The sequence below is a fragment of the Amblyomma maculatum genome, chromosome 1, assembly GCF_055883805.1.
Source record: "Amblyomma maculatum isolate TAMU_Amacu chromosome 1, ASM5588380v1, whole genome shotgun sequence".
In the NCBI taxonomy this organism is placed as follows: domain Eukaryota; kingdom Metazoa; phylum Arthropoda; class Arachnida; order Ixodida; family Ixodidae; genus Amblyomma; species Amblyomma maculatum.
This window is the reverse complement of record NC_139344.1, coordinates 121,404,358-121,431,569: the sequence shown is the minus strand read 5'-3', so window position 1 is coordinate 121,431,569 and position 27,212 is coordinate 121,404,358. Positions and strand designations below refer to the sequence as shown.

Here is a 27,212-nt window from a genome sequence, read left to right as displayed (position 1 = left end):
AAATATTTCTGGTCATAAAAAATGAAGTTACAGCTAACAGCATTCGATAGGCATATTAAATATGGATTGATCAAGAGTGTGAAGCAGTAACACATCACCGCGTCTGTAGCAGACCTCAAAACAAGAGTTGCACAGAACAGCCTTGAGGCTGTGAAATTCTCGCCACATTACAGCATTTTATCCCAGAAAATCATAATGTTCACCCAATAACATCTGTGCATTTTTGGAGCTAACTGCATCTGTCAAGAACGCAAATTTATATAGCAAAGAATACTACTGTGTGCAGCAAATGAGCCCTGATTTTTGCATCTAAAGTGAAATACTCCGAAATAAGTTGGCTGAGGTTGAGCCAAAAGTTGTCAGCCATCGTTAGCGATGACCTTTACAGCAACGACGTAAAACAGAAAAATAAGAAAAACTGCAACAGGTTTTCACATAATAACTTAGAATCGCTTGCATTTGCATGCGTCCTCTCAGCCATGGTGTACAAGAACGTGGAGCCCGAAAATTTAGTAGAAGCAAATAAATATGAGGGTCTTCCATGGGAAAATTTCAGCTATTTCAGCTTAAGAGCACATTTACGCGTACATGCAAAAAAAAAAGAAAAAAGAAAAAACGTTCTGATATGCTCAGGTTATGCCTGTCACGCGTTGGTGGCGTGTGCATTGCTTGCACCCAGTCCTTTCCAAGAATTCCCGAAAGGTTTTTTCGTGGCGCCCTCAGTGCATGTCTCTTGGCGGATAGCTTCTGCACAGGGCGTCCGGACCCCGGCAAGCTTCTTTCGCAACTGTGCTTAGAAATAAGAAAATATATTTAACAGAACGATTGGAGACATTGGGAAGCGAAATTTCCGGAGTCCTTTACTACGGCGTCTCTCATGGCCTGAGTTGCTTTGGGATGTTAAACCCCACAAACCAACCAACCAACCAACCAACCAACCATGGTTCATTATACTTTGTCTTTCCATTCTACATGCACCTATCTGCTAACGAAAATAAATTCTCTGACAGTTCTCGCGAACGGACCTATCGTTATCCGCGCTCTTGGCTGAAGCAGTAAGCAATAAAAAAAATTAGATGCCTATGAATATAAACGCATTTATTGTATTTTGATAAGTCACCCAGCCCGGATATGTAAATATGGCTAGCAATATTTGTAATCTGTATTTCTTGCAAGCTAAAGAAAAAAAAAAGATAAGCGTGAAAGCGCCACAGCTAAATGTGCCCAGAGAAAACGGGGACATCGCTTCTCTTTATGAAATACCGCTGAAAATAATTTTCATCAGAGTGACGTCAGTCACGTGTGAGCTTGTTCGAGACGCACTGGCCGCGCTAATCGTGCCCACGTTTCTCTTTCTGCATAAATCAAAGCAAGGAGATAGTGATATTTTCTACATTATTTGTTGTTACAAGTTTTCGATTGTGTGCAATGATGCTTGTCCTAATCTTTTTTAGTGTCACTTTCCCATTGTCATCTTTCCTTTGTTACAAACTATATCCGCTGTGTTATTTAACTTCCTGTGTGTATAGGCCAGCGCCATTATTACAAAGTGCATCGTCAAATGCAGGCTGCCGTTGTTTGCCACATTAAAACACAGACAAATCAATCAGTAAAATAGTTTCGAACTTGATATCGAACGTGGCATTGTTGGTGGTGGAGCGTCCTTTCGGATCACCAATGACGTCAGCGACAATGTCCAGACCGTATAAAAGGGACAGTCGGTAGTGCGGTCACTTTAGTGGGCTCGGTGGCACCATCCGAGAAGCAATACTCAGCCTTACGCTTGTCTTCATGCAGGTTGATGATAAATGGTCTTTTTCTAAATTTCTGAGAACTAGCTATGTTGGATTAGTGGTGCTGCCGAGCCCCGGGTGTTTATTCTGTTGCTTCTGGGAATCAGTCCATGTCGTGCGATTGCTATTGCAATTGAGTGGTGCTGTTGAAAAAAATCCTGGGCCTAAGATTGATGAGGTTCTTAAGGTGATTACAAAAGTTCTGGCCTCTCAAACTCTACTTCAAAATGTATTAAAAGATGCGCAAGCAAGATCGAAGAAGTACTAGCATCATTTAAAGTAGAAAAGTGTGAGGTAGCAGTTGCTGCCGTACAGAAAGAAACATCACTCATAGCCAAAAAACTTGAGGACCTAGAAAATCGCAACCGCCGCAATGACCTTGTCATCCTTGGTCTAAAAGAAGACTGCGTAGAAGACGACATATCCTTGGCCAAACATGTAACAGAGAGCATATTTAAGGAGGCGCTAGGGGTATATATCAGGTCGCTCGAACGTATTCGTCGTATTGGAAGAAAACCCACAAACAAAGAATGGTCCGTAATTCTCCGCTTATACGATTTCTCTGAGAAAGCTGCGGTACTTCGAAACTGTTTCAAACTGAAGCCATATCTGTTTCTAAGGATTTTTCGCCAGCTGTTCGGGAAGTGCGGAACAAATTGTGGCAGTCATCGAAGATTAACCTTGCGAACGGGGAAAAAGTGAGCCTTCGGTTTAATAAACTGAAAATTGGCGTTAGCGTGTACGCTTGGCACAACGTGAAAAATAAAAGAACTCTACTTAAACGTACACGCAAAGATAAAGAAGCTGGCTCGAGCAGCACTGATGAATGACCGCAAACCAGCGGCTCCTTGACCTTGTTATGCCTTAATGCGCGCAGCATCGTAAATAAAGAAGAAAAACTGGAAGAAGTTTTTGTGCTGTATTCCCCTAACATCATTAATTACGGAAACCTGGCTGCACCCTGATATTCATGACTCTTGACTAGTTCGTGTCTTATAGAATTCTTCGTACAGATCATGATGGTCGGGGTGGGGGCGTTAGCCCTAGTAATTAAAAACGGTATTTAATTTATAAACCACAAAGGCATACCTGGCCACGAAAGTGTCTGCGCGTACGGCACGCCAGTTGGTGGTGTGTAAATGCGTCTTAACGCTCCTGTCGAATACCTTATGCAATTTTGCATGATTTCTTGCCGTACTGAGGTAAATGCCAGAACTAAACTGATATTAACCGGCGATTTTAATCCGCCGGGAATAGACTGGGCTAAACATACGTTTGGCTCTAGAGAAAAAGAAAGTTGCGATCTCTTGATCAGCGTGATGTTTAGTTTTTATTAACTCAGCTAGTTACTTATCCAACAAGACAGCAGGGGGACGCTGCATTAGTGCTGGACCTGGCATTTGTCTCGAACACTCACAAATCAGAAATTAGAATAAAAGATAGTATTTCTGATCACAAAATGAATTTACTTACCTGCTACGCACTAACGTCACAGGCATGTAACAAAAACCGTCCCTACATGGATAAAAAAAATTACAACAGAGCAGATTATATAAACATCATAGACTATTTAGAAACAGCGTTTGAGGATACCCTATACCTTCATATATGAACTTAATGGTTTATGGGGAAAATTTAAGGGTGCAATAAAGCATTGTAACGGTAATTTTATTCCCACAATACGTAAAAGAACAAATCGGAAAACACCCTGTATCACCCGCAGTATCCACTTGAAAAGGAAATTGTAAAAAATGCGCAGAAAGAAACCCTCTGGCTATCGCTCACCTATCTACTACGTTGAAACTGGAATTGAAGAAAGCAAGGGGTAGCTTTTATTCCAACGCTGACAAACTTCATGCGCGAACAGCATCAAAAGTTCTGGCGCTATCTGTAAAAACCAGAAAACCCAAATAGCACAAATTGAAGTTGCTGGATCTGCCACAAATGACGCACACGCTATCGCTAATGCTTTCAACGCCCATTTCCAGTCTGTGTTACACGTCCTTCCCGTTTGAGTGATGTTTTATGTGCACTTGATTCAGTTATGCCTAATGTTGTTATAACTGAGCCAGGCGTACTAAATCTCCTCTTTAACATTGACACGAAAAAAACATTCGGTCCCGACAACATTGCCCATGCTGAACAGCTAGCTCCGTTCTTACACGGGGTATTTATGGAGTCAGTCACACTGCCTTCAGACTGGCTTGTTGCAAAAGTAATCCCGGTTCACAAAGGTGGTAAAAGGTTACACATAAACACATACCGACCAATACCGACCAATTTCTCTTACTAGCTGCTAGTGCAAATTAATCGAACATGTCATTAGCAAATCCATAATTGCTTATTTAGGACACAATAACCTTATTTACGCTGAACAACATGGCTTCAGGAAAGGCCTTTCCACGACGACGCAGCTTCTGGAAATTGCCCATGACTTCGCAGAAACAATTCATTTAGGACTTCAAACAGATGCAACAAACAGGGTCCCTCACTGTCAAGTGATTGAAAAACTTATTGGCATATACTCTAACCCTGTTGCGTGGATATCATCTTATATTTCCCTCCGATCACAATATGTATCAGTTAACAATGCTGAGTCAGACAGCCTTGAGGTAATTTTCGGGTGTTTCGCAGGGGTCTGTTTTGGATCCATTGCTTTTTCTGGTGTATCCCATCATGTGTGGAGCCTAACGTAACAGTACGGCTCTTCGCAGACGATTGTGTTGTGTACACGACTGTTTGGTCCCTGGCCGATCAAATCATACTAAACCTCTCACTAAACAACGTCACGAATTGGTGTGAAAAATGGGGTGTGAAGCTCAATGTCAACAAAACAACATGCATCAGCTTTACTCATAAAAGGACACCGAACATATGCACTTATACTACAAGGGGCACAGCTTTAGCAAGGTCAGACACTGTGGAATGTTTAGGTCTGACGTTCTCAAGCAAACTAGGCTACCCACATTGATACCACATGCACAAAGGCTCAAGTTCTTGCGCTCAAGGCAGCTCAAGTTCTTGCGTCGGAAATTGGCTACAGCACCACCTCGTGTTAAACTAACTGCTTTTAAAACCCTTGTTCAGCCGATACTTGAGTATGCCCCTATCGTATAGTCCCCGCACCAATCCTATCTCGTTGATAGACTAGAGAGAATACAGCGCATGCCACTCAGTTTTATTTACTCCAGATACTCGCCGCACGATAGCGTCACTTCACTACGCAATCAAGCAAACATTCCGATTTTAGTTTCCGCACGACGTGTCTTTGACGTGAAGCTCCTTTTTCTTCTTTACATGGGCGTATAAACATAGATAAAACGAAGTACATCATGCCACCCTTCCAGCTTTCATACAGAATGAATCATCACAGATGCATCAGACCCCTTTTCGTCACGTTGTGACACATTTAAATACTCATTCTTTCCCTGTGCTACTGATGCATGATGAAACCACCTCCCAGAAGAAACTGTGAGTGTTGATTCTGTTGATTTATTTGAAGCTAAAATCAGGGCATTTCTATGGGAATAGGACTGACTGTGAATACCCTGCTGTTCATTACAACTTTGGTTTATGTGTTGTTATTTTCTTTTTCGTTGTTTTTTTCTTTCCGTTGTACTGTGGACTGCTTCCTGCGCTGTTCCACTTCCATTTCGTTATTTGCTCTGTAATTTTGCTGTTTTTTTTTTCATTCTTAAATGTTTGCCTTGTGACCCACTCCTGTGTGAGCTTGGAAAGGCTTACAGTACCTATATATAAAAATAAATAAATAAAATATTATGGTGATTTAATTAGTATAAGGAGCGATTAGAGCGTATACATTTAATTAAGCGCGATAATATTAGATTAGGTCGGTTTAAGGTGGATTATGGCAGTTTATGTGGATATAAAAATGATGACTTTGGATTAACTTAGAATATGGCAGATTAGGTTGGATCAAGAGTGATTGTTGAATTAATTTGGATCAGGTTAGATTAAATATGACTAATTTGGGTTATGCGCTAGATTAATATAGATCAATAAAGAATTGTTTTCGCATTCATAACACGTTCAGCACACGCGCGGTCTTGTGTAGATGAAATTATGACTCAGGCTGCTTTTCGGCATTCTTCCTTTTTCCGATTCCAGGAACATTTTAACCTTGCCTATGACGAAGAACAGTAGTCAGGATATCCCAAGAGACCTCCTTCCCGGGTGGGTAACTGGTAGTGTCTGAACAAAGAAACTGGTTACAATCTCTTTCCACGACAAGTCCCCGGCTGGAAGCCATCTAAGCCATGGCTGCGAGGAAGTTGGTCACAATCGCTTTGTGATTGTGCTGCTTGGAACTTAGATTTAGACTAGAGCTGCGCTGCTTAGCTTGACGCGAACACTGTTAACGAATGCAAACATGAACGATTAAGCTCAATCTACCAGCCGAGGGGGGTTGTTAACAGTTCGTGCTTATTTTTGTTAACTGCGTTCGTGTCAGTCTAACACAAACAGATATCGCTGCCAGGGTGGCCGTTGTCTTGTTCCCCTCTTTTTTCTTCCGAGATGTGAGAAGGAGCAAGGCATGCGTGATGTCTGTGAAGGCGGGCCTTTACTTGACAAAGTCATGCAAGTGCAAACAGCAGTGACGACGTTGATGCATGACTTCTCCCAGCGCCACTTCTCGCCTCTGCAGCCTTTTCCTTCTCTTCTCCTAGTTTGGTCTTCGGAGGTCACTCGGGATATCGTGAATAGTCTGCTCAGAACACGTCGCGCTAACAGCGGACCACCGTGTTGCAGCGAGGTTGGACTCCGTGCCGCCTTTCAGCGTTAACAGCGGACCACCGTTCTACAGCGAGGTTGGACTCCGTGCCGCCTTTCAGGCCTTAACGGTAAGCTAACGCAAATTTTGCATTAGAATATTCTTCGTTGTGCAAAGTGGTTAGGAGCGTTCCTTGTAATGGACAGCGTGTGAGTGACAAAGAATATTTGGTAATTGATAAATAGATAACGTTCTTGTTTTTATGCGCTATTCTCGGACGTAAACACGCACGTGTCTATTTGCCAAACAGAGAAGGCTAGCTTTGCTTTGGATTGCAATAATGTGTGTACGGACTGCATGGTTCGTGGATTACGAGGTCTCTTATTCTGGTTTAGGTCTGGAGTATAGCCTTGTTGGCAACGGGTGCTGTTTTCCTGCACCGTTCTCTTCTTTGGTGGTAAGTTCTACAGACCCTTTGCAAAACTCTGGAAGTCAGCTTCTCTGCACAGCAAAAACCCCTTCACCATGGCGGCCAAACCTGTTTTGGGGGTAGAAGTTGGGTGCAGCGCAGAATACTTCTGGGTCAAGCCTGATGTGATGCATGAACTTGGGGAGCAGAATTCCTTCGCTTTTGATAACGAGGAGGAAGCATACGGGCGGGAGAGGCGATATGAATGGCACTTGCTAGGATGGCCTCTTAATGGCCCGATGGTCTCCGCCCCGATGGCCTCTGAATACCATAATTGCGGCAGCAACAACAGGCAGAGGGGTGCAGGAAATGGAATTGGCCATTATTGTCACAATAGACGTCTCCTGCACTGCACCCAACTTCGGCTCTCAAAAGAGGTTTGGCCGCCATGGTGCAGGGGTTTTTGCTGTGCAGAGAAGCTGACTTCCAGAGTTTTGCAAAGGGTCTATAGCCGGATAATGTAAAGAAAAAAATGGCAAATGGTCTTGGAACGCGGGCCTTGTCACGTCTGGCTAATTCTTTGTCAGGCTAGTGTGACAACGTATTAGTATTGACGGCATGAAAGCTGGTCGGCGCATTGACTGCAGGAACGCCTCTGATGGGCATTTAAGCTTTTCTTTCTTGGGTTGTGTCCGACAACAGGGCTAACTGCATTAGCAGTATGATGGGCGTAATAGCTCCTGAAGGATATTTTAGGCTGTTTATTTTTTTGTTTTGTTTTTCTTGGTCAGGGAAGTGCATGAGCTTCCCATAGACTTTGGCGTGAATCAGCTTCGCAGTATTCTGCAGTGACGATCATTTGAGATCTTCTGCTGTACTACACTCGTGTAACAAACGCTAGAGCGCCTTGTCCGCGGGTTTCAACAGCTCGCATGCAGGTACATGCTGGACGGCGAGAAATAGCGACGGAGAAATTCTCGATATAATTGAGGCTAATGACGGGAGAGAGCGCTCATTTTAATTGAAGAGTTCGAAGTAATAGACTGACATGAAAGGGAAACCTTCGGCCCTGATTTTGGCTTACGAAGCCTGCATCGTCCGTAGACGAAGTGGTGTCAGGCCACGTGTTGCACGCCTGCTGACGAGATATCGATTGTCTGTTTTTAATAAGTCTTAGTTAATTGGTCCTTGAGCTGACTCATTATGCACGTCGACTCACAGAAATAAAAGAATCGTGCTAAGACCAGGCATCGAGGATTCTCGTATCTTAACTCTGGTGTTGCGATATCTGAGGTTATCAGAAAGTGCATTCAGTAAGGTTTTTTCTTCCAACGACGAATGCGCGCTTTCGTTAACTAGCGGAAATTAGCAGCTGGCAGTATGCCGCGCCATGCTGCTTAACCTTCAAGAGATTAGGTATTCAGCAACAAAGAGAGGCACGAAGGAGCGCCACTTATCCGGTGGAAAACTCGCGGTATTCCAATTATGCTGCAGCCTACCTTCAAATATCCGAACTATGGTGGCGCTGAAAGCAGTTCCCCAGTGTATGGGACTAAATGCCTCAACAACACACATGGATACATGGATGGTTTGTTCGTGACTTGTTCGAAATTCCATTTTTTCCACTTATTTTAAACGCTAGGGCTTCTGGATAGCAAGGCTTTCCCATCTGGATGATTGGTCGGCCACTTTCAAACTTAATTAAGTGCCCCGAAACTTTCCGTTTACTTCCCGGAAGCCAAACAAGCTCTGTTATGCGGTGTCTGCGCTTCCATTCAAGTTTTTCTCCTTCGTGGGCCTCAGAAACACGGCTGATAAACTCGCGGCCAATACATGAATTATACAGATCAAATTACACTTAATGAGTGTGCATGCGGCGTAATCCTCAGAGTGAGCTATTCGTTTCAAGGTATACTGAATAAAAAAATTGCCGCCGAGATTTCCAGCGCAGATGGTAGCTATCCCATTGGAAGTGACTAAAACAATCCACTTTATGAACAGAAATGAGAGGAAAGTAAGTATTTTAATGAATATTTCTCATATCACCACACCTAGCAGGCTTCTATGAAAGCTCTGACAAAACCTGGTATCACGTCACAACACCCCCATTGCGGCCGGTTGCACCTGTTCATTTTTCCTTTCCCCGCCGGCACTCATTTCTTTATTTATTTATTTATTTATTTTTTTATTTTTTTTTTTTTGGTGCTCCTGTTCCTGCACACAATTCATGGTTCCCTGCCTGCGCACAAACAATTGTCCACAATACGCGCCCTCCGTACGCGTCCCGTATCATTGTTCACGGCGCGACGCGGGGGAACCGACACTGCTTGTAGACGGTCAACCAACTTCAGGTGCGGGGGCGGCGGCGGGATCGCGGGGCCATGACGTTGCTGAGGGAAGTTGTGACTTCACATCCGCCGGCTAACAGTCGGGAGCGCGCTGCCTCTGACCCGGCGGACGCTCCGAAAATGTAAAAAACACAGCCATCCGCTCAAAACTAACCCGAATTATGTGTCTGTACTAGTGTAATCGTGTCTTAAGAATGCAATTGTGGTGCTTTCTCAATATTCTTGGATATTTGTTCAGTACACCTTTAAGTTTTGCAATGGGCCTTTTTTTTTTCTTTTTTTCGGCAGCTCCCGCCACTTACGGTCACCAGGCGAAGCCTAGAAATATTATTTTTAAATTTCACACTGCATGCAGAATATGTTGTTGCGTTACTTTTTTTCTGCTGCGTATCTGGCGTCAACAGTACACATTCGGTTCGCGATCGAATGCGAATGAGTTCCCCAAACTCATTCGATGAAGAATGTCATTCGAACCTAATGACATTAAATTTTCTCGTGTAGCAGGGGAATAATCACACATTAGATGCTAATGTCATTCAATACGAATGACATTAAATTTGCTCGTGTGACAGGGGTATTAGTTGGGCAGGACAGCCATATTTTCTGCAGAAATTCTTTCCTTTTCCTCGTTTTTCTCCCCTCCTCATGCGCACGGAAGCCTACTGGGCACCCTGCTACTGGGCATCCCCTACCATAGCCTCCCTGCCTTTCTGTTCTTTTGCTTCTCTCTCTTCCTTTCACAGCAGGGGGAGGGGGTGACATTTCCAAAGTGTAGTTATGTGCAGAGCTTGTCTCAGCTATATATGCAGATAAGTTCAGTCATCTGTGGACACCCCCTGACAGACCTCCTTCCTGCACTTGATCTACCTAACCCATGAAAAAGGTGAATCTGACGTGAATCTGAGGTGAAGAAGGTGAAAGGTGAATCTGACGGCGTTTTCTCGCTTGTGCAAGGGCAGCAGGTAGGGGAAGGGACAATGCGCGCATTTTCGATGCAGCGACTTAACCTGGAGGGGAGGGGGGGGGGGGGGGAGGCCTTAGGCTAGATCAACCCCTTCCCCCTCCCAGAAAAATCGTGTTGTCATGCACCGCCAACTTGTCACTCTCCCATTGCCTTCATCCCCTGCATACGAGGCTGCTTGCTTCGTTTCGTCAGTTCTTTCATAATGACATGGGTCTCGTTTTTCCTGGCCGCTCTAAACTCTGAGCAGAACCAAGTTTCGCAAAAAAGAAAAAAAAAAAAGACTGCAACTAAAGCTGTGACGGTTTTCAGTGCGCATTTCTGATAGATGTTTGACAGACAATCGACCATTTGCGGAAAAGCGACCGCCACCTGTCGTCCAAAAAGGAAAGCTTCGCCGGCACTTATGGTTGGAAAGGGCTTCTCGAACTGGCATGCGCAAGGCAGCGTTCGGCGCTTCACGTGCGCTTAAATCGTTGTTTTAGTGCTGCTCTTTTTCTGAAAACGTGCATATGCTGGAGAAAGAGGATGACATAGAAGGAGAATGATGTAGAGCGCCTACTTTTCGGGTTGTAGCCAGAATAATGACCACGTATGAGCAATATACGTGCAGTTTGGGTCCTGAACTGCTTGCCAGGCGCATTCCAGCCTATGCTTAAAGGAGGAAGGCCATGTCAGGAACTTGACATAAGTTTTGATGAGAGTGAGCACCATCCATGAAGATCGCAGTGTTTATGCAACAATGCCATGGTTTGCGGTTGATTCGGGCCACATCGTTTGAACTCACTGCGATTGCGTTGCAGGGTGAGATATTTTGGTTAGAAACATGAATGCTGATACACAAAATGAACGTGTATTGCATGGGCGCTAATGCGCAGACCGTGTTACAGTGACATGGGATGCACTATTATGTAACACGTCCAGGCTTTACTGATTAGTAAACGACTCGTATATCTCAACCACGCTTGCGCTCATACGCGAGAGCTTCGCTTACTGACGGACCGCTTCCTGCATAGGCTGCACTCTGCCATGCTCCCGCTGTTCAGATATAGCGCACCTTGCTATTGTGTTGTTGGATTTACGATGAATGTTCATACAAGTATATAAAATTCATTTCCCACCAAATCTGTCGATGGAAGCGCTCTTATCAAACTGATATGTGTTCATTTGGCAGCAAGCGCCAAATACAGCAAGAACGCCCAGCTACAGTTCACTGTAGCCCAGCTACTTCGGAAAGGGCCGGATGGGCACAACCGACCCCATCAACGGCTTCGTCTTTCGCGCCTTGTATATCGTCGTGGTCCTCATTATATATATATACATACAAGTGTCGCTGTTGCATGGCCCATGCTTAGCTTAGATAGAAGGCGTTCCAGTCAAATAGCTGTCTTTAGACTGCATGCAATATTGAACAATGCTGTGCGTTTCTTTACTCCTTATTGAAGGCTCAGCGAAACCTGTCAGCATGTAGCAGGGCTGCTGTTGAGTGTTTCTGTGAGGGCACTAGGATGCTTCTTCTTGCACGGGCGTACTCTGCAAGTCGATAGTTCTTGGTGAAGGTATAGAACTCACTCCAGCAATTTACGTGTCAAAAGCAAGCTCTACACTAAGTTGTCTCAAGGCAGAGATGGCCCCTTTTCCGTAAATGGTGAGGTTGTAAAAGGAAGCAAAACTCATAAGAATAGATTATGGCACCGACAAAAAGGAAAAAAAAAAGGGGGGGGGGGGGGGGGGGGGAGAACAAAAGCGCCTCCACAAAGCAGCAGCAGAAGAGGACACCGAGCACACTACTTCGTTAGCAGACGACGCGCGCTCGGGGGCCAGACATGCAATATCCAGACGGCCGGCTTTCTTTTTTTTTTAAATGCGTGATAAGTTTTCCGGAGCCACGGGCACACACACACACGGCAAAAGCGAGACAAGCAACTCAAATCCTCCACCGCTCAACAGCGCAAGAACGCACGGCTAGGCAGCGCTGGTCATGTTTTCCAACCAAAACCAAATCGCCTACAGAGGGCGCTAGTTGCGCCTTTGTCGCGCATGCGCAGGAGCTTTTCCGCAAATGGTCCATTGAGAGCCATACGTGATGATAACATTTTTTATTGCTGACCAATTCATGACCCGCACATGTTTGAGAAATTAAGAACGTTTGTTTCCTACCCGGTTGAGTGGATGTAGTGTTTTCAATCAGCAGCTGTCAGATGAACGGTAGATTAGGAGCTTGTATTTAACGTTACGGAGCATACATTCGCAGTCCATGTGAGGCTTGTTCTCGAAGCCGGAACACTAGCTGTCTTGCTTGTCAAGTAACTGTTCCCCAAAAAATGTTTGTGTCAGCACTGGGTCATCTTTTGCGAAAGTCAATCTCCATCAGATATGCTGCAAAAAAAAAAAAAAAAAAAGGGTTGGTTAAAGTGATCGCAGTAGACCATCATTATTACCTTGTAGTGATGTTCTCTTGTGCCCAAACTAGGTATAGTAGGTACTTCGATGCGATGGCGTATATTTTGAAATAAAGGAAAAAAATTAGGCACGCAGAATGCGGGGTTGGCCGCTCGGCATGCCTGTGCTATGCGCGTGAATGCACAGCGCGACATCTTGAAATGCGGCAGTTCGCGAGTTCCCGTGATCCCTAAATAAAAGTTGAAACGTTTATCTATATTCATGTTTATTCTATCTACGTCGAACGTTTCTCCGTAGCATTAGAGTCGCCTGGGAACCTGTCGTACTTGCCGCACAACCCAGTCAGCAGCAGGATGTTTCACATACCTGACCAGCCACACTCGAGGGGTCCTTTGCATCCCATCCCTGCAACGCATGCACACAAAGGGCTTGTACGCTGACTGACAATACTGTGCATACCTTCGCACAACAGAAAACTCTCGATAGTATTTTAATGCAGCTTCAGAAAACGTAGCCCATCACAACGCACTAGAAGCGTGACAGCCGGAAGGGCAGCCATATTGGATTTCCAGTGGCGCCCGTGAAAGTTGCCGTTTTCGGCTACAGCGTTGTGCTCACTGAATTTGTCAGAAGTCATCCGCAAAGTTTTTCGTTTCCCCCATGAACCCCATGGCAGCGTTTCTACGGCGCCGTGTCAGCGTCTCGGCGGCAACGCTGAAAGACAGAGGTATCTCAAAATAACGGCTTGAGAGGCTAGTTGGTGCATCATCGTATTCAGAACTATTTGGGTCACGGCCCAAATAGTTGCGCCGATGTGGCAGTGATTCGTTCCGCCATCGGACAACAATAAGTCCGCCTTGCGCGGCAACAGCCCATTATGTGGCCCTTTTTTTTTTAGGACTGCTGCAGCTGAGGCTCTAAGGGAGCACTTCAGGTGAGGGTCAAAGGAAGTACCTTTGCAAGACAAACAGAACCACCTTTGCAGGCTGCGAGGTTCGAAACTGGGTTTGGGCCCACTGCGGAGGAGGGGCGCGCAGCGGGGTTTACGGAGCTTCTCCCAAACGTACACCCCTGTAAAAGCCGAGCACCAGGCCGGGGGACGCTTGTACCCATTTTTACCGGTGGGTGTCCGGCGGTGGGTTTCGAACTGACCACCTCCCGCAGCCGAGACGGGCGCTCTAACCACTTCTCCTCCTTTCTTCTCCTGTGTTTGTCTTTGTTTGCGCCACATATCTGAATACAAAGACAGAGGTATCTGGCGATGCCAGATCTCAGCGTCGACGCAGACAATAATCCCCAGGTGGGGAACAGTGACAAGCCACGCATGGGCAGGTGCAGCACCCACCGCCACACGCGCAACTCGTTTCCACAAAAGCAAGAGCTCCTCTTTTGTTCGCGCACATGCCTGCGCCTTTGTTCCCCTTGCCTCCCCCATCCTCCCTGGTAAGTTCCCGTCGTCGCTGAATTGAACTATTTTAGCTACGGACGGGGAACTTCCAGGATTCTTCCATGCCTTGGCTTGCAGACGCCAGTTGTTACGCAGTCATGTATTCGGTCACCCTTTCCGGCGCGCGCCGAGCGACAACGCTCGTAGACGAGACGCTCCGATGGCGTCCAATGGTGGTAGCCGGTTTGTGCATTATTAGTACCCCTTCTTTTCGGAGAATGCGAAGCAACGTCTCCCTCGCGCCTTTCTCGCGTGGGATGCAAGCGCGTGCTTGGACTCATAATGAAACTTTTTTTTTTTTTTTTGTACCCGGAACTGCAGCGCAACGTTGACAAACACGTGAATAGAAACACAACACATGCGAACACTACTGTAATATGAAACTGAATACGCACTTCCTCTTCATCATACAGCCACAACTTCCTTTTCTACTCCCAAGTACATCTCACTGGCACACCTCTTCTTTGCCAAGCGGATGTCTAGCCAACAATAAATGTTAGTAGCACAATCATTCCAGTCCATCACTCACATCCTTCAAGCATGAAAGCCACAACTTCCACCACACAGACACACACTAGAAAAACCACCACACATCTGCAGCTGCCATGTATAACGCCCTTGGTAAGACACTAGTCCATCCATAAAGCACCTCTAATAAACACAAATCCCTCCAACAACTCAGGACCATTACTCAAGAGAGGATAACATGATGGATAAAGAAAGTGGAGAATCCATGTTTTTTTTTTTTTGAGATTCGGACGATTCACCTCTTCTCGTTTCCTTTTTTTTTTTTTTTTTTATTTGCCGGGTAGAAATATTCCAGGAAGCCTCGGCAGTCCTCGCCGTCACACTTACTTCGCTTGGCAGCCGCAAAAGAGGTACTCTACTGGAAAAAGGTCCAATAACCTTTTTCCAGTAGCACTATTACGCATGCGCGAAGCCTCCTCAGCTGCCATTTTCGCCGGGATGCCACGCGAAAATAGGGGAAGGACATCGCGTCATGTGCTTTTCCGGGAACCGACGTCCCTCGCTTCATCCACGCCACACACCACGCTGCACAATAATTTTATCAATAATCAGGGTTTCACAGATGACTCACGGGTCTCTCTGCGCAGGCTAGGCGAGAAGAGCCCTGCACTCAACTACTGGCAATGGACGCAAATGGACCATTTGCGGAAAAGCTCCTGCGCATGCGCGACAAAGGCGCAACTAGCGCCCTCTGTGGGCGATTTGGTTTTGGTTGGAAAACATGACGCGCCAGCGCTGCCTAGCTGCGCATTCTCGCGCTGTAGAGCGGTGGATGATTTGAGTTGCTTGTCTCGCTTTCGCCGCATGTGTGTGCCCGTGGCTCGGGAAAACTTATCACGCATTTAAAAAAAAAAAAGTCGGACACGTGAAAAAAGGCTGTCTGGATATTTCATGACTGGTCCCCGAGCGCGCGTCGTCTGCTAACGAAGTAGTGTGCACGGTGTCCTCTTCCGCTGCTGCTTTGCGGAGGCGCTTTTGTACTCCCCCGTTTTTTTTTTTTTTTTTATGTCGGTGCCATAATCTATTGTTATGAGTTTTGTTTCCTTCTACAGCCACACCATTTACTGAAAAGGCGCCATCTCTGCCTTGAGACAAGGTAGTGTACAGCTTTGCTGGAGTGAGTTCTATACCTTACCAAGAACTATCGACTTGCAGAGTACGCCCGTGCAAGAAGAAGCATCCTAGTGCCCTCACAGAAACACTCAACAGCAGCCCTGCTACATGCTGACAGGTTTCGCTGAGCCTTCAATAAGGAGTAAAGAAACGCAGCATTAATTGTTCACTATTGCATGCAGTCTAAAGACAGCCATATTTGACTGGAACGCCTTCTATCTAAGCTAAGCATGTGCCATGCAACAGCGACATTTGTATGTATATATAACGAGGACCACGACGACATACAAGGCGCGAAAGACGAAGCCGTGGGGTCGGTTGTGCCCAACCGGCCCGTTCAGTAGTAGCTGGGCGTTCTTGCTGTATTTGGCGCTTGCTGCCAAATGAACACATATTGGTTTTATAAGAGTTCTTGCATCGACAGATTCGGTGGGAAATGAATTTTATATACTTGTATGAACATCCACCGTCAATCCAAAAATACAAAAGGTGCGCTATATCTGAACAGCGGGAGCACGGCAGAGTGCAGCCTACGCAGGAAGCGGTCCGTCAGTAAGCGAAGCTCTTGCGTATGAGCGCGAGTGTGGTTGAGAAAATACGAGTCGTTTACTAATCAGTAAAGCGCCTGGCCTACATCAGAAGCTGCAGGGACGAAGTCAGCAGGAACTCTTGCCCTACATCAGAAAACCCAGACAAACATTTGTGCGTGTTACAAAATAGTGCATCCCAAGTCACTGTAACACTCGTCGGCCCATTAGCGTCCATGCAATACACGTTCATTTTGTGTATCAGCATTCTGCACAAGAGAGATACACATCTTTCTAAGCAAAATATCTCACCCCGCAAAGCAATCGCAGTGAGTTCAAACGATGCGGCCCGAATCAACAGCGAACCATGGCATTGTCGCATAAACACTGCGGTCTTCATGGATGGTGCTCACTCTCATACTGATTAGTGGTATGAAGATTCAAGTTCCTGACATGGCCTTCCTCCTTTAAGCATCGGCAACGATGCGCCTGGCCAACAGTTGAGGACGCACTGCACGTATTGCTCATACCTGGTCATTATTCTGGCTAAAACCCAAAACGTCGGCGCTCTACATCGTTCTTCTTCTATGTCATCCTCTTTCTTCAGCATATGCACGTTTTCAGCAAAAGAGCAACACTAAAACAACGATTTAAGCGCACGCGAAACGCCGGACGCTGCCTTGCGCATGCCAGTTCAAGAATCCCTTTCCAACCAAAAGTGCCGGCGAAGCTTCCCATTTTGGACGACAGGTAGCGCTCGCTTTTCCGCAAATGGTCTATTGTAGGGAGGCGGGGCGTCTCTAAACGTGTCACTCCGCCATGTAGTTCGACCGCGCGGCTTTCGGTCTGCATGGACGTTGCAGATCATTTTCTTCGTTTGCTTCGACAGCCAGCGTCTCTTGAACTTGACTTGAACCTTGTATGTGAAAACGCTTCCAACCCTTGCGGAGTTGGAAGCCGTATAGGTGAGGCTATTATATTCCATTACTTTTTTTGGGTAGCCTCAAGCTCTCGTTACAAGATATCGACGCCGCTATCGCCGCGTTTCAATGAAGGTGAGAGTGGCGCATCTCATCGTGTCGCATTTCATAGCGCCTCACGGTAATGCGATGCGACAACGTTTACATGTAGATCATCTCTAGCGCGGTGGTGGCGGCGGCACGCGGTGTCGCATGTTGAAAGGATTAGTGGCACCAGTCTGTAAAGTTTTCACATTTATGTAATATTTATTTTATACATACCTATTATAAAAAAGCTGTAACAAATACTAAAAACAGCGTATGAAGCAAAATTAAATACTTCGTCGCCTTTGTTTATCGAACCCGAAGCTATTTGAATATCCCACGCTTTCTGTCCATGGCGCCCAACAACGCTTAATAAGCCTATCACCTGCTCGATTCCAGAAGTCATTTTAAAATTTGAGGCATTTTGTCATTGGATTGTGTGGTGCGGGCAACTTCAGATAAATAAAAAGCTTCGTCCACCATTCGTTTGTAGCGAACGCGAGACACCGTGGAGCTACAACGGTGAGGCGAGCGGCCACCATTGCGCTGGACGCCGCCATATTGCCCTTAATGCGATGCGACCGGGTTCACATGCACGGAGAAAGGTGAATTATTGTTCTCAATCCAGCTCTGTCTGGCGCATTAATGCGATGCGCTTTCCTAGCGCATGTTTACATGAATGCAATGCCCTAGGAACCGGGTGCGATGCGATGGCCGTTGTCCTCTTCCCCTCTTTCTTCTTCCGTAACTTATTACATAAGTTACGTTGTTTTGGTCTGCACCCCAATATCCTCGACTGGCTTCATTCATATCTCCAGGACCGCATGCAGCGTGTTGTAATTAACGGTTGTCACTCCGATTCCGTAAACGTCTCCTCAGGTGTGCCCCAGGGGTCTGTCCTTGGACCCCTTCTTTTTCTCATTTTTATTAATGATATTGTTCTTGACCTCACCTGCCAAGTTCGGCTATATGCTGACGACTGTGTGCTTTACCATGTTGTGGAAAGTTCTTCTGACGCATTAAAACTTCAGCGAGACTTAAATTTTATACAGTACTGGTGCTCAAAATGGCAAATGTCTTTGAACATTTCAAAATGCAAACTTGTCTCGTTCACTCGTAAGCGTTCCCTTTTACCGACCTGCTACTCAATAAATAATGTTCCCCTGGAAAAAGTTTCTGAATATAAGTATCTCGGCGTATATTTCACCTCTAACCTTACGTGGACGAGACAAGTTGAGCATATTACATCGAAAGCCTGCAGAATGTTTAATTTTTTAAAACGTAATTTCAGCAAAGCGCAGTCAAATGTCAAGCAGCTCCTGTATTTCACTTACATAAGGCCAATTCTTGAATATGCATGCCCTGTATGGGATCCCCAGTTTATTTACTTATCAGACATGCTCGAACGCGTCCAAAATAATGCTGCCAGATTTGTGTCTAACAATTATAATTTTTCATCTAGTGTCACGTCTATTAAACATCATCTTGGTTGGGAATATTTAGCTCACCGCAGAAAACATTTCAGACTTCAGATCATGTATCGCATTTATTTTGGAAAGTTCAGCATTGACAAAGACCGGTACCTGCTTCAACCTCACTTTTTGTCTAGACGACTTGATCATCAGTGGAAGATCCGCGAAATAAAATGCCGGACAGATGTGTATAACACCTCGTTTTTTCCACTGACGATCAATGGATGGATGGATAAAACTTTATTTGAGCAAAGGAGTTTGGGACTCGCAGATCCCTGGGCCCCCGCACGGCCCCACTGTACTCAAGCGTTCATGCCCCGAAGGTCCATTACGCTGGTAGCCCGGCTTGTGACAGTTTCCTGATCAGCCGGGTCCGTAGAGCGCAGCAGGGCCTCCCAGTCCTCCCAGGTGATAAGGTGCTCCAGGCCCCGCGGGGGAGGGTCCGCCGGGCAGAGTGTTAAGATGTGAAGGGCGTTAGCGTGTGATTCGGGACAGAGGGTGCATGCGGGTGTAGGATAGAGGGGATGATAGTAAGAAAGAGATTGAGGGGATGGGAAGGTGTGCGTTTGGAGACGTCTCCAAATAGTGGCACGTCTATTGTCTAGGGATGAGTGAGGCGGAGGGTATAGCTGCCGAGTGGCTCTGTAGGCCTCGGTCAGCTCGCTGAAAGTGTGCATGCGTTCCCTCGTGAATCCCAGGTCGGAGGCTTCCTGTGCCCGGTGTATGGTACCTCGGGCTAAAAAGTTGGCAGCCTCGTTGCCAGGGTTCCCGGAGTGTGCCGGCACCCAAATCAGCTCCACTTGGCGGGACGGGTTTTGCGCAGCAGACGAGCTTAGAATGTCAAAGGCTGGACTATGGACTCTGCCTCGCGCAAAATTTTGAATGGCAGTTTTGGAGTCACTGAGAATGTAATTTGCTTTCGTATGCGTTATGGTGGCAGCTATTGCAGCTTCCTCGGCTTCTTCAGAGGTGAGGTTTGGTAGAAGTGGCAGCTTAAAAAGTGGGGAGAGAGAGGAGTTTACTGCTGCAGCCGCGGCGCTTATGCCTGTGCATGCTGCATCCACCCATGCGGTTTCGGAGTCGGAGCCGTACTGTCGGTGGAGTGCCTTAGCACGGGCTATACGGCGCTGTTCGTGGAGATGGGGATGCATATTTCGGGGAAGGGGCTTAATAATAAGCTCCTTGTGGATATTCTTGGGTATAGGGAAGAGGTCTGGGTCATTTGCGGGTATCCTGACTCCGAGATGAGAGAGTATGTGGCGACCCGTTGATGTGCGTGTGAGTCGTATGTATTGGGCATGTTTGTGGGCTTCAATGAGCTCCTCAATGCTATTGTGTATGCCTAGGGCTGCAAGGCGTTCGTTAGGCGTGTTGCAGGGTAGTTTGAGTGCGGTCTTATAGGCTTTGCGAATGAGTATATTTAAAGCGTTGATGTCGTGTTTTGCAAGTGAGAGGTAGGGAGTTGTGTAGAGCACCCGACTAAGGACAAAGGCTTGAATGAGGCGACATAAATCGCGTTCTTTCATTCCCCTGTGCCTTACTGTTACTCTCCTAATGAGGTGCGATATGGTACCAGTAATCTGCTGGAGTTTCTTGAGTGTGATGGTGTTTTTCCCATTGGATTGGATGTGGAGTCCTAGTATCCTGAGGTTGGGAACCTCAGGGACGGGCCGGTCTTCAATGGTGACTGAAATCGGGGCACACGGAGAGTTTCGTGGACGGATGATGAGGAGCTCTGACTTCTCCGCAGAGCATGATAGCCCTATGCTGCTTGCGTGAGTTTGGGTGGTGGTAGCTGCTGTTTGTAGGGCTTCCTCTATTTCTCCGTCGTTGCCATGTGTGGTCCATATGGTTATGTCGTCAGCATATAGTGTGTGGCGTAGGTGTGGGATGGTGTTCAATTTGCTAGCAAGGGGTATGAGGGTGATATTGAAGAGGAGAGGCGATAGTACAGACCCCTGTGGGGTGCCTACACTTTTGAGGGTGAATTTCTCTGAGGTTAGGGGGCCAAAATGGATTTCAGCTGTTCTATCTGATAAGAAGGCCTTGATGTATGAGTACGTGCGTTCTCCAACATTGAGGGAGGAGAGTGCACTAACGATCGCTAAGTGGTGGATGCGATCGAAGGCTTTGGAGAGATCTAAAGCGAGAACTGCTTTGGTGTGTCCTGGTGTGAGGGGGTTGTAAATGTCGTTCGTTAACTGCAGCATAGCGTCCTGAGCCGACAGGTGCGGACGAAAGCCGACCATGCTGTGCGGATACAAGTCGTTGTCAGCCATATGGCGGGCAAGTCTGTTTTGAATAACATGCTCGAAGAGCTTTCCGAGGCATGATGTCAGGGAAATGGGGCGAAGGTTCTGTAGCGTGAGGGGTTTGTTTGGCTTGGAATGAAGACGATTTTGCCATGCCGCCATGATTGGGGCAGAGTGCCCTCATTCCAGCATTTGTTGAAGTAATCCGTAATCTGCACGATAGAATTATCGTCCAAGTTACGGAGAAGGGAATTTGTGATTTGATCTGCCCCTGGAGCAGAATTTGTTCGTAGCGCAAGAAGTGCCGCTCGGACTTCTGCCACCGTGATTTCTTCGTCTAATGTTGGGTTCGGGCATCCGTTGTAACATGGGAGAGCGGTAGGAGTGCCCGGAGACGTGTATGTGATTTTGAGGGTGTCGATTAGGATATCTGTGTCATCTATGTTTTTATGAATGAGGCGAGTAACATGGTGTTGCGTGGCAGATTTTGTTCGTGTTGAATCTATGAGGTGGCGAAGGAGTTGCCAGGCTTTTTTGGAGGATAGTTTGCCAGACATGCTGTCACAGATCTGGTTCCAATTGGAGCGGCAGAGGTCTTCAGAGTGCTGTTGGATTTGTGCTTGAAGTGCTGAGAGACGCTTCTTTAGCGTTCTGTTCAGTTTTTGGCTTTTCCATCGCTCTAAGAGGCTATGGTGAGCTTCCCAGAGGTGAGCGAGGCGGCTGTCAAGGGTAGGAATCTCCCCTTTTGTCTCAATGTATAGGAGGTGGGTCTGGAGATCCTGAGTGAGCGAGTTCATCCAGGCCTCTATGTCAGTGATGGGCTCTGACTCACGTGATTGCCGGGTAGCCCTGAAGTGGTCCCAGTTTATGAGCTTGTGTGTGGTGTAGGCTTTGCGCTTTTGTTGAAAGGGGATGGAGGCGAGAATGATGTAGTGGTCGCTGCCTAATGTATGTTGAGTTCTGTCCCATGTCACATTTGTTAAACAGCGGCTGAATACGAGGTCGGGGCTGGTGTCGACACATACACTATTGCCAATTCTCGTGGGTGTGTTGAAGTTGTTGTGGACGGAAAAATTAAGGTTTTGAAGAAGGGTCCATAATCTGCGGCCTCTGTGTGTGGTTTTGATGTAGCCCCAGTCTGTGTGGGGACTGTTAAAGTCCCCCCCAATGAGTAGAGGGTGCTTACCCGCCAATTTATATATACTCTTTAGGAGAGATTCTAGCGAGGCAATGGGTAATGAGTGTGAATGGTATATGTTGGCGACGTAGATGGATGGGAGAGAGTGGGTGGAGTGTATGATTTCTGTAACTACGCATGGGGCATCTGCAGCTACCTGGTGTGTGATATAGGTGAGACTACGGTGTATAAATGTGGCAGCGCGCGGTGCGTCTGTGGAGTCGGAATATATGGGAGTGTAGCCGGGGATGTGGGATTTCGTCCCGGCTTCTTGTAAGAGGAGAATTTGAGGGGTGGGGAGGAAGGTAGGAAGAAGAAGCTGAAATGGTGCTCGCTTGCCGCGAAAGCCACGGCAGTTCCATGTCAGAATGTTCAGGGAATCAAGTCGGACCCGCCCCGCCATGTTGAAGCGTTGGGGGTTTTAAAACGGGAGCAGCAGAGGCGTCTGCTGGCCGTGCAGCCTCTCCTATCTGAGGTGGGGGTAGGGGAGCTGCATGAAGTGCGGTGGTCTGCATGACTACCAGTTTCTGAAACATTGCCTCCATATGGGCTTCCATGCGCCGTTCTAAGGCAGCGGCATATTCGGCAAACTTTGCTGACAAAGTTTGATACTGGCTCTCAAATTGAGAGTTAAGGGTTTGAAGCTTTTTGTCGAATTGTTCGACTAGTTTCTGAATATGTTTGTCGAGTTGTTCGGCAGGGGCGGAATCGGTTTGCGTTTTTGGGTTGGGGGTAATTCGTTGCTTTTTTGCTGGGGGGCTGGAGCTGGTTTCTTTAGGTTTATCTTCTACTGGGCTTTGATTCGTCTCCATTGCGGCATGCGGCGGGGGTGGGGGTGGCACTGGGGCAGGAGTTAGGTGTTGTGGAGCGGGAATGGTGGGGCTATTATGGAGTAGAGTGACGATCAATGAGTGGAACCGGCTGCCAGCTGGCATCACTGAGTGTTACACTGAAAATTTATTTCGGGCTTTTTTATCGGATGTGTGACGTGGCGCCCAGTTCTCTTGCGTGTTTTCTTCATTACTTTGTTTTTTGAGTGTTTTCATCACTTCGTTCGTCGAGCAGTTGCCCCCTTTAGATGCATGTTTTTCATTCTGCATTATCACTTGTGTCATGTTATTTTCTTCATTTTTATGTATTTTATCACTGGCGTTCCCAGCAAGATTACTTGTCATCTCCCCCCCTGCAATAATGCCTTCGGGCGCTGCAGGAACATGTAATAAATAAATAAAAAAATACGGGGGGGGGGGGGGGGGAGTAAAAGACATGTGTCACGTCACTTAAGGCAGACAAAGCTTTGCAGGTGCAAGTAGTGAGGGAGACGCTGGTGCGCGACTTCCCATAAAGCAAAAGCCAATTCTCCTCACCCCGACAAGCTTTTCCCGCTCTCCTCAGTGGTCTTCACTGTTTAGAGGTCTCTCGGGATATAGGCGCGAACAGTTTGCTCAGTGGTAGACGCGTTAGACGCATCGGCGACAGTGCTCCATAAAGGTTCAACTCCGTCCCGCCTTCCAGGCCTTCGCGGTAAGCTGACATAAATTTTGTATTGGAATATACCCTTATCGGCAACTGTGTGAGGGACAAATGATGCTTTCGTTCTAAGAAACAGGTAAAGTCGGTGTTTGGATATTCTGAAGATATACGTTCTTGGTACGCCTCGGACGAAAACGCGAGTATCTGTCAAACAGCGAATAGTCGTAGTCTTCGTTCTCCGAAGCCGTATTATACCCCGGTCATACGGGCAAATTTAATGTCATTAAGTCGAATTGGTGGTGGCCGCTTCTAATCGAATGACATTGCATCAAATGTCATTATTTGCCTGCTGCACGAGAAAATTTCTTGTCATTAGGTTCGAATGACATTTGCCAAATTACCGTCGAATGAGTTTGGGGAACTCATTCGCATTCGGTTGCAAACCGAATGTGCATTCTCGACGCCAGATGCGCAGCAGAAGCAAGAAGCCCGAAAAAAAATTCTACGCGCAGTTACAGTGGCTAGCTAAAAATTATATTTTTTGAGTATTGTTTTAAGAAATGTTAATTAGGTGTCAAATTATTCGCACCGCAGGCTATGGTGGAACGCCATTACTCACAGTCACACAACGGTCCAATCATGCCAGCGACTCACGATCATTTTGCGATCTGTGTTTCTTAAAGCCCCTGTACCCTTTCTTGGTGCTTCTTTGTGGCCGCTTCTCCCCGTGGGGTTATCTGAGAACAATTTAACGTTCTAACTGAGCGCGTGACTGTTTGATGGCTTAATGTTATACGCACTAATATTCCTTAAGTGCAGTATTTTTTATAGCTTATAGTAATTGCCACCGTTTGAGAATAACATGTTTTACTGTGTAGCACCGAATGAAACTGAAAGATATGCGATGCATTGAATGACATTAAATATTATAGTGTGACAGAGGTATTAGATTTGCTTTGCAATGTATTAATGCGTGCAAATACCACATGGACCATGGCTTTATGCGAGGCTTTATTAGTTTAAAATGACCTGCTGCTGTGGATCTGGAGTACAGACTTGTTGACAATGGGTGCCTCTTTTTTGTATTTTTCTCTTCGCTTTATAGTGTGTCCTATTTATGCAAAGAAATATTAAATGTTTCTGGAATGAGGTCTTTTCAAGTTATGTTAGTCCCCTGTTACACTAGCGTGACACAGAGTTAACGATGACACATTGACATTTGGCCAACGCCATTGACTGGTCATTGCCTTTGAGGGGCATTTACAGCTTCTTTCTTGAGTTGTGTAGTTTGCTCTTTTGTGTTTGTCGGAGAAAAGCATAGTGTTCTATATAGTTTGGTGTGAATCAAAGGCGTTGTATAGATCAGCATGTTTCAGCTGCGGTTATCAGGTGAGTTCTTATGCTATGAACTTGTATACCTAACTGCTCACACTACCAACCAAGCTGTAAGCTTTAGAATAGAGACTATGCCGGTTAGGTGAATAGGACAACTGCGGGATGGGAGTACGCATGTGCACAACGCTTCGCTGAAAGGCCGAGGGTGCGGCTTTCATTATGAGCATGTGCACTCAGTTACGCCCCACTTACCATCTTCCCGTAACTGATAGGGTCCCCCATTATAAAACTGGAGGGAGCCCGAAGTTACCGGTTGTAGTATCCATCTAGATGTCGACGTGGACAGTCACAAACGTTGAGTCACTTTAGCACAGGCCCTGTGGTTTAGAGGTAACAAAGGAAACGAATATATCGGCGGTAGGGCGTTTGGGAGATTGGTGGCTAAGTAGCAAGGCGAGGACGAAAGTTTGCTAAATCGGAATTAAGCGAGTGTATTTAAAAATATGCCGTGCTTAAAATTAAAGCCCCCAAAGTTGGAGAATTGCCTAAATTAAAAAGGCTAAAAAAGATGGAGCATGGCGACGACTGAACCACCGTGTTTCAAAGGGGACACTCTTCCATCCATCCATGCGCCCTTTCCGCGGATTACAGCAGCTCACCGGCACATGGTGGACGGCGACATACGGACAGAGCGAATGGTAACAAAGTCTCAAAACCATGAACAGTACAGTGTCCCCCAGTGTTCAGTATTTAGTGAGTTGACTCGCTTGTGAAGCCTGAGTGCAGTTCTAAATCATGTGATTCAGATCGGCCCTATCATTACTTTTTTGTTTCGTTTGTGTGAGTATTGTTCTTCATAATAGAAGCTGTATAATTGGGAGTTTGGAAATAAGTTGGTTTGAATCCAAACCGATGCATGTTGCTTAGTAAGCGATCTGTGCGCGGGTGGGTATGTCAGTCTGGGAACCCTGTAGTGTTGCAAATACTACTGTGGCCTGTCTTTGTTCGTGAAACGCTCAGCTGGCCCGCATTGACCAGCTCGAAAAGTGAGAACTCGAGCTAATTCGTCGGCTGCCTCGTTGCCAGGAAAGAAGGCGTGAGCAGGAGTCCATACTATGCTAATTTGCCTACCAATTTGGATATTACGTAGAATTAGCTAAACCTGTGGGGAAACTCGTCCCACGATTTAGTTACTGATTGCTGTTTTATAATTGTTGAAAATGGTTTTTGTCGATGATCTTGCTATGGCGAGGGTGATAGCTAGTACCTCCTTCCCCGTGTACGTATTAGCCATGGAAACAGCCCCGCTAAACAGTAGGCTACCCTGTTACCCTGCTCGCTACCATTCTTCTTCGTCACAGCCCTCCGCGTCAACGTGCACCACCGATTTGTCATTATGACAGAGTTCTCACCGAGTCATGGCCAGAGCTTAAAGTCAGGGATCCTGTTTCTGGTGTTTCACCCCCCCCCCCCCCCCCCCTCCCAAGCACCTTAAGGGGTCTTGACCTCTTCACCCCCGCGCTCGAATCTATAAAGACTACATGAATTCCTTTTATTTCTGTCAGTGGTTGTCACATTTCTTTGTTGCTTCGGCAATTTTTCAGTTGATTTTAATAACAACCAATAACATATTTTATAAAACGTGAGACGGAGAAAAATAATTTCTCCAGTATAAAACGGTGTAAAAAGCAGGCCACCAGCCACTTTCTCTTTCTTTATTTACATTTTCATTTGTGCGCGAATCACTAGACCCCCTTCGATGAATCTATTAGGCTCTGGTTCTGTATCTATCTGACGCTCCGTATGGTGTTCGTGGTGCATGTTCTTCGGAATGGGCGGAATTATTAGCTGGCTGCGGACCACAATTGGCAGATTCACTCTTGTTCGAACCTGTCCCTCGTAGTTGTTTAGCTTGTTAAGGATGAATCGGTCAGTTGGTGCGTCAGAGAGGCGTTCACATTACCGCAAACCATTCAGATCTGTATATGTTTTTGTTCTTTTCGACAGCCACCGGCATGCGGCCTTATCACTATGATTCTGGCACGCGGATCAGTTCTCTATTTTTTTTTTTTCTTCATGCTCGTTGTCGCGAGATTCAGCTTCATCATATTCTTTGTCGCGCAAGATGTGCCGAGATCTGTCTCGAAGATTCCGGCCACTTGCGTATACGTTTCTGCTATGTTCTAGGTTGTGCTAGTCACCGTTTGCGGTTTTGCCTCGATGTTTCTAATTGAGCGT

General features: G+C 46.4%; 1 protein-coding gene across 1 annotated transcript; it reads right to left on the bottom strand.

Annotated features, from left to right (window-relative positions):
• Positions 1-18,971: 18,971 nt before the first annotated feature.
• Positions 18,972-21,085, bottom strand: LOC146203746 (uncharacterized). The gene has a single exon (XM_084585756.1). The coding sequence runs from the start codon at positions 21,014-21,016 to the stop codon at positions 19,040-19,042; it is 1,977 nt and encodes a 658-aa protein (XP_084441882.1). The 5' UTR covers positions 21,017-21,085; the 3' UTR covers positions 18,972-19,039.
• Between the last annotated feature and the right edge of the window lie 6,127 nt (positions 21,086-27,212).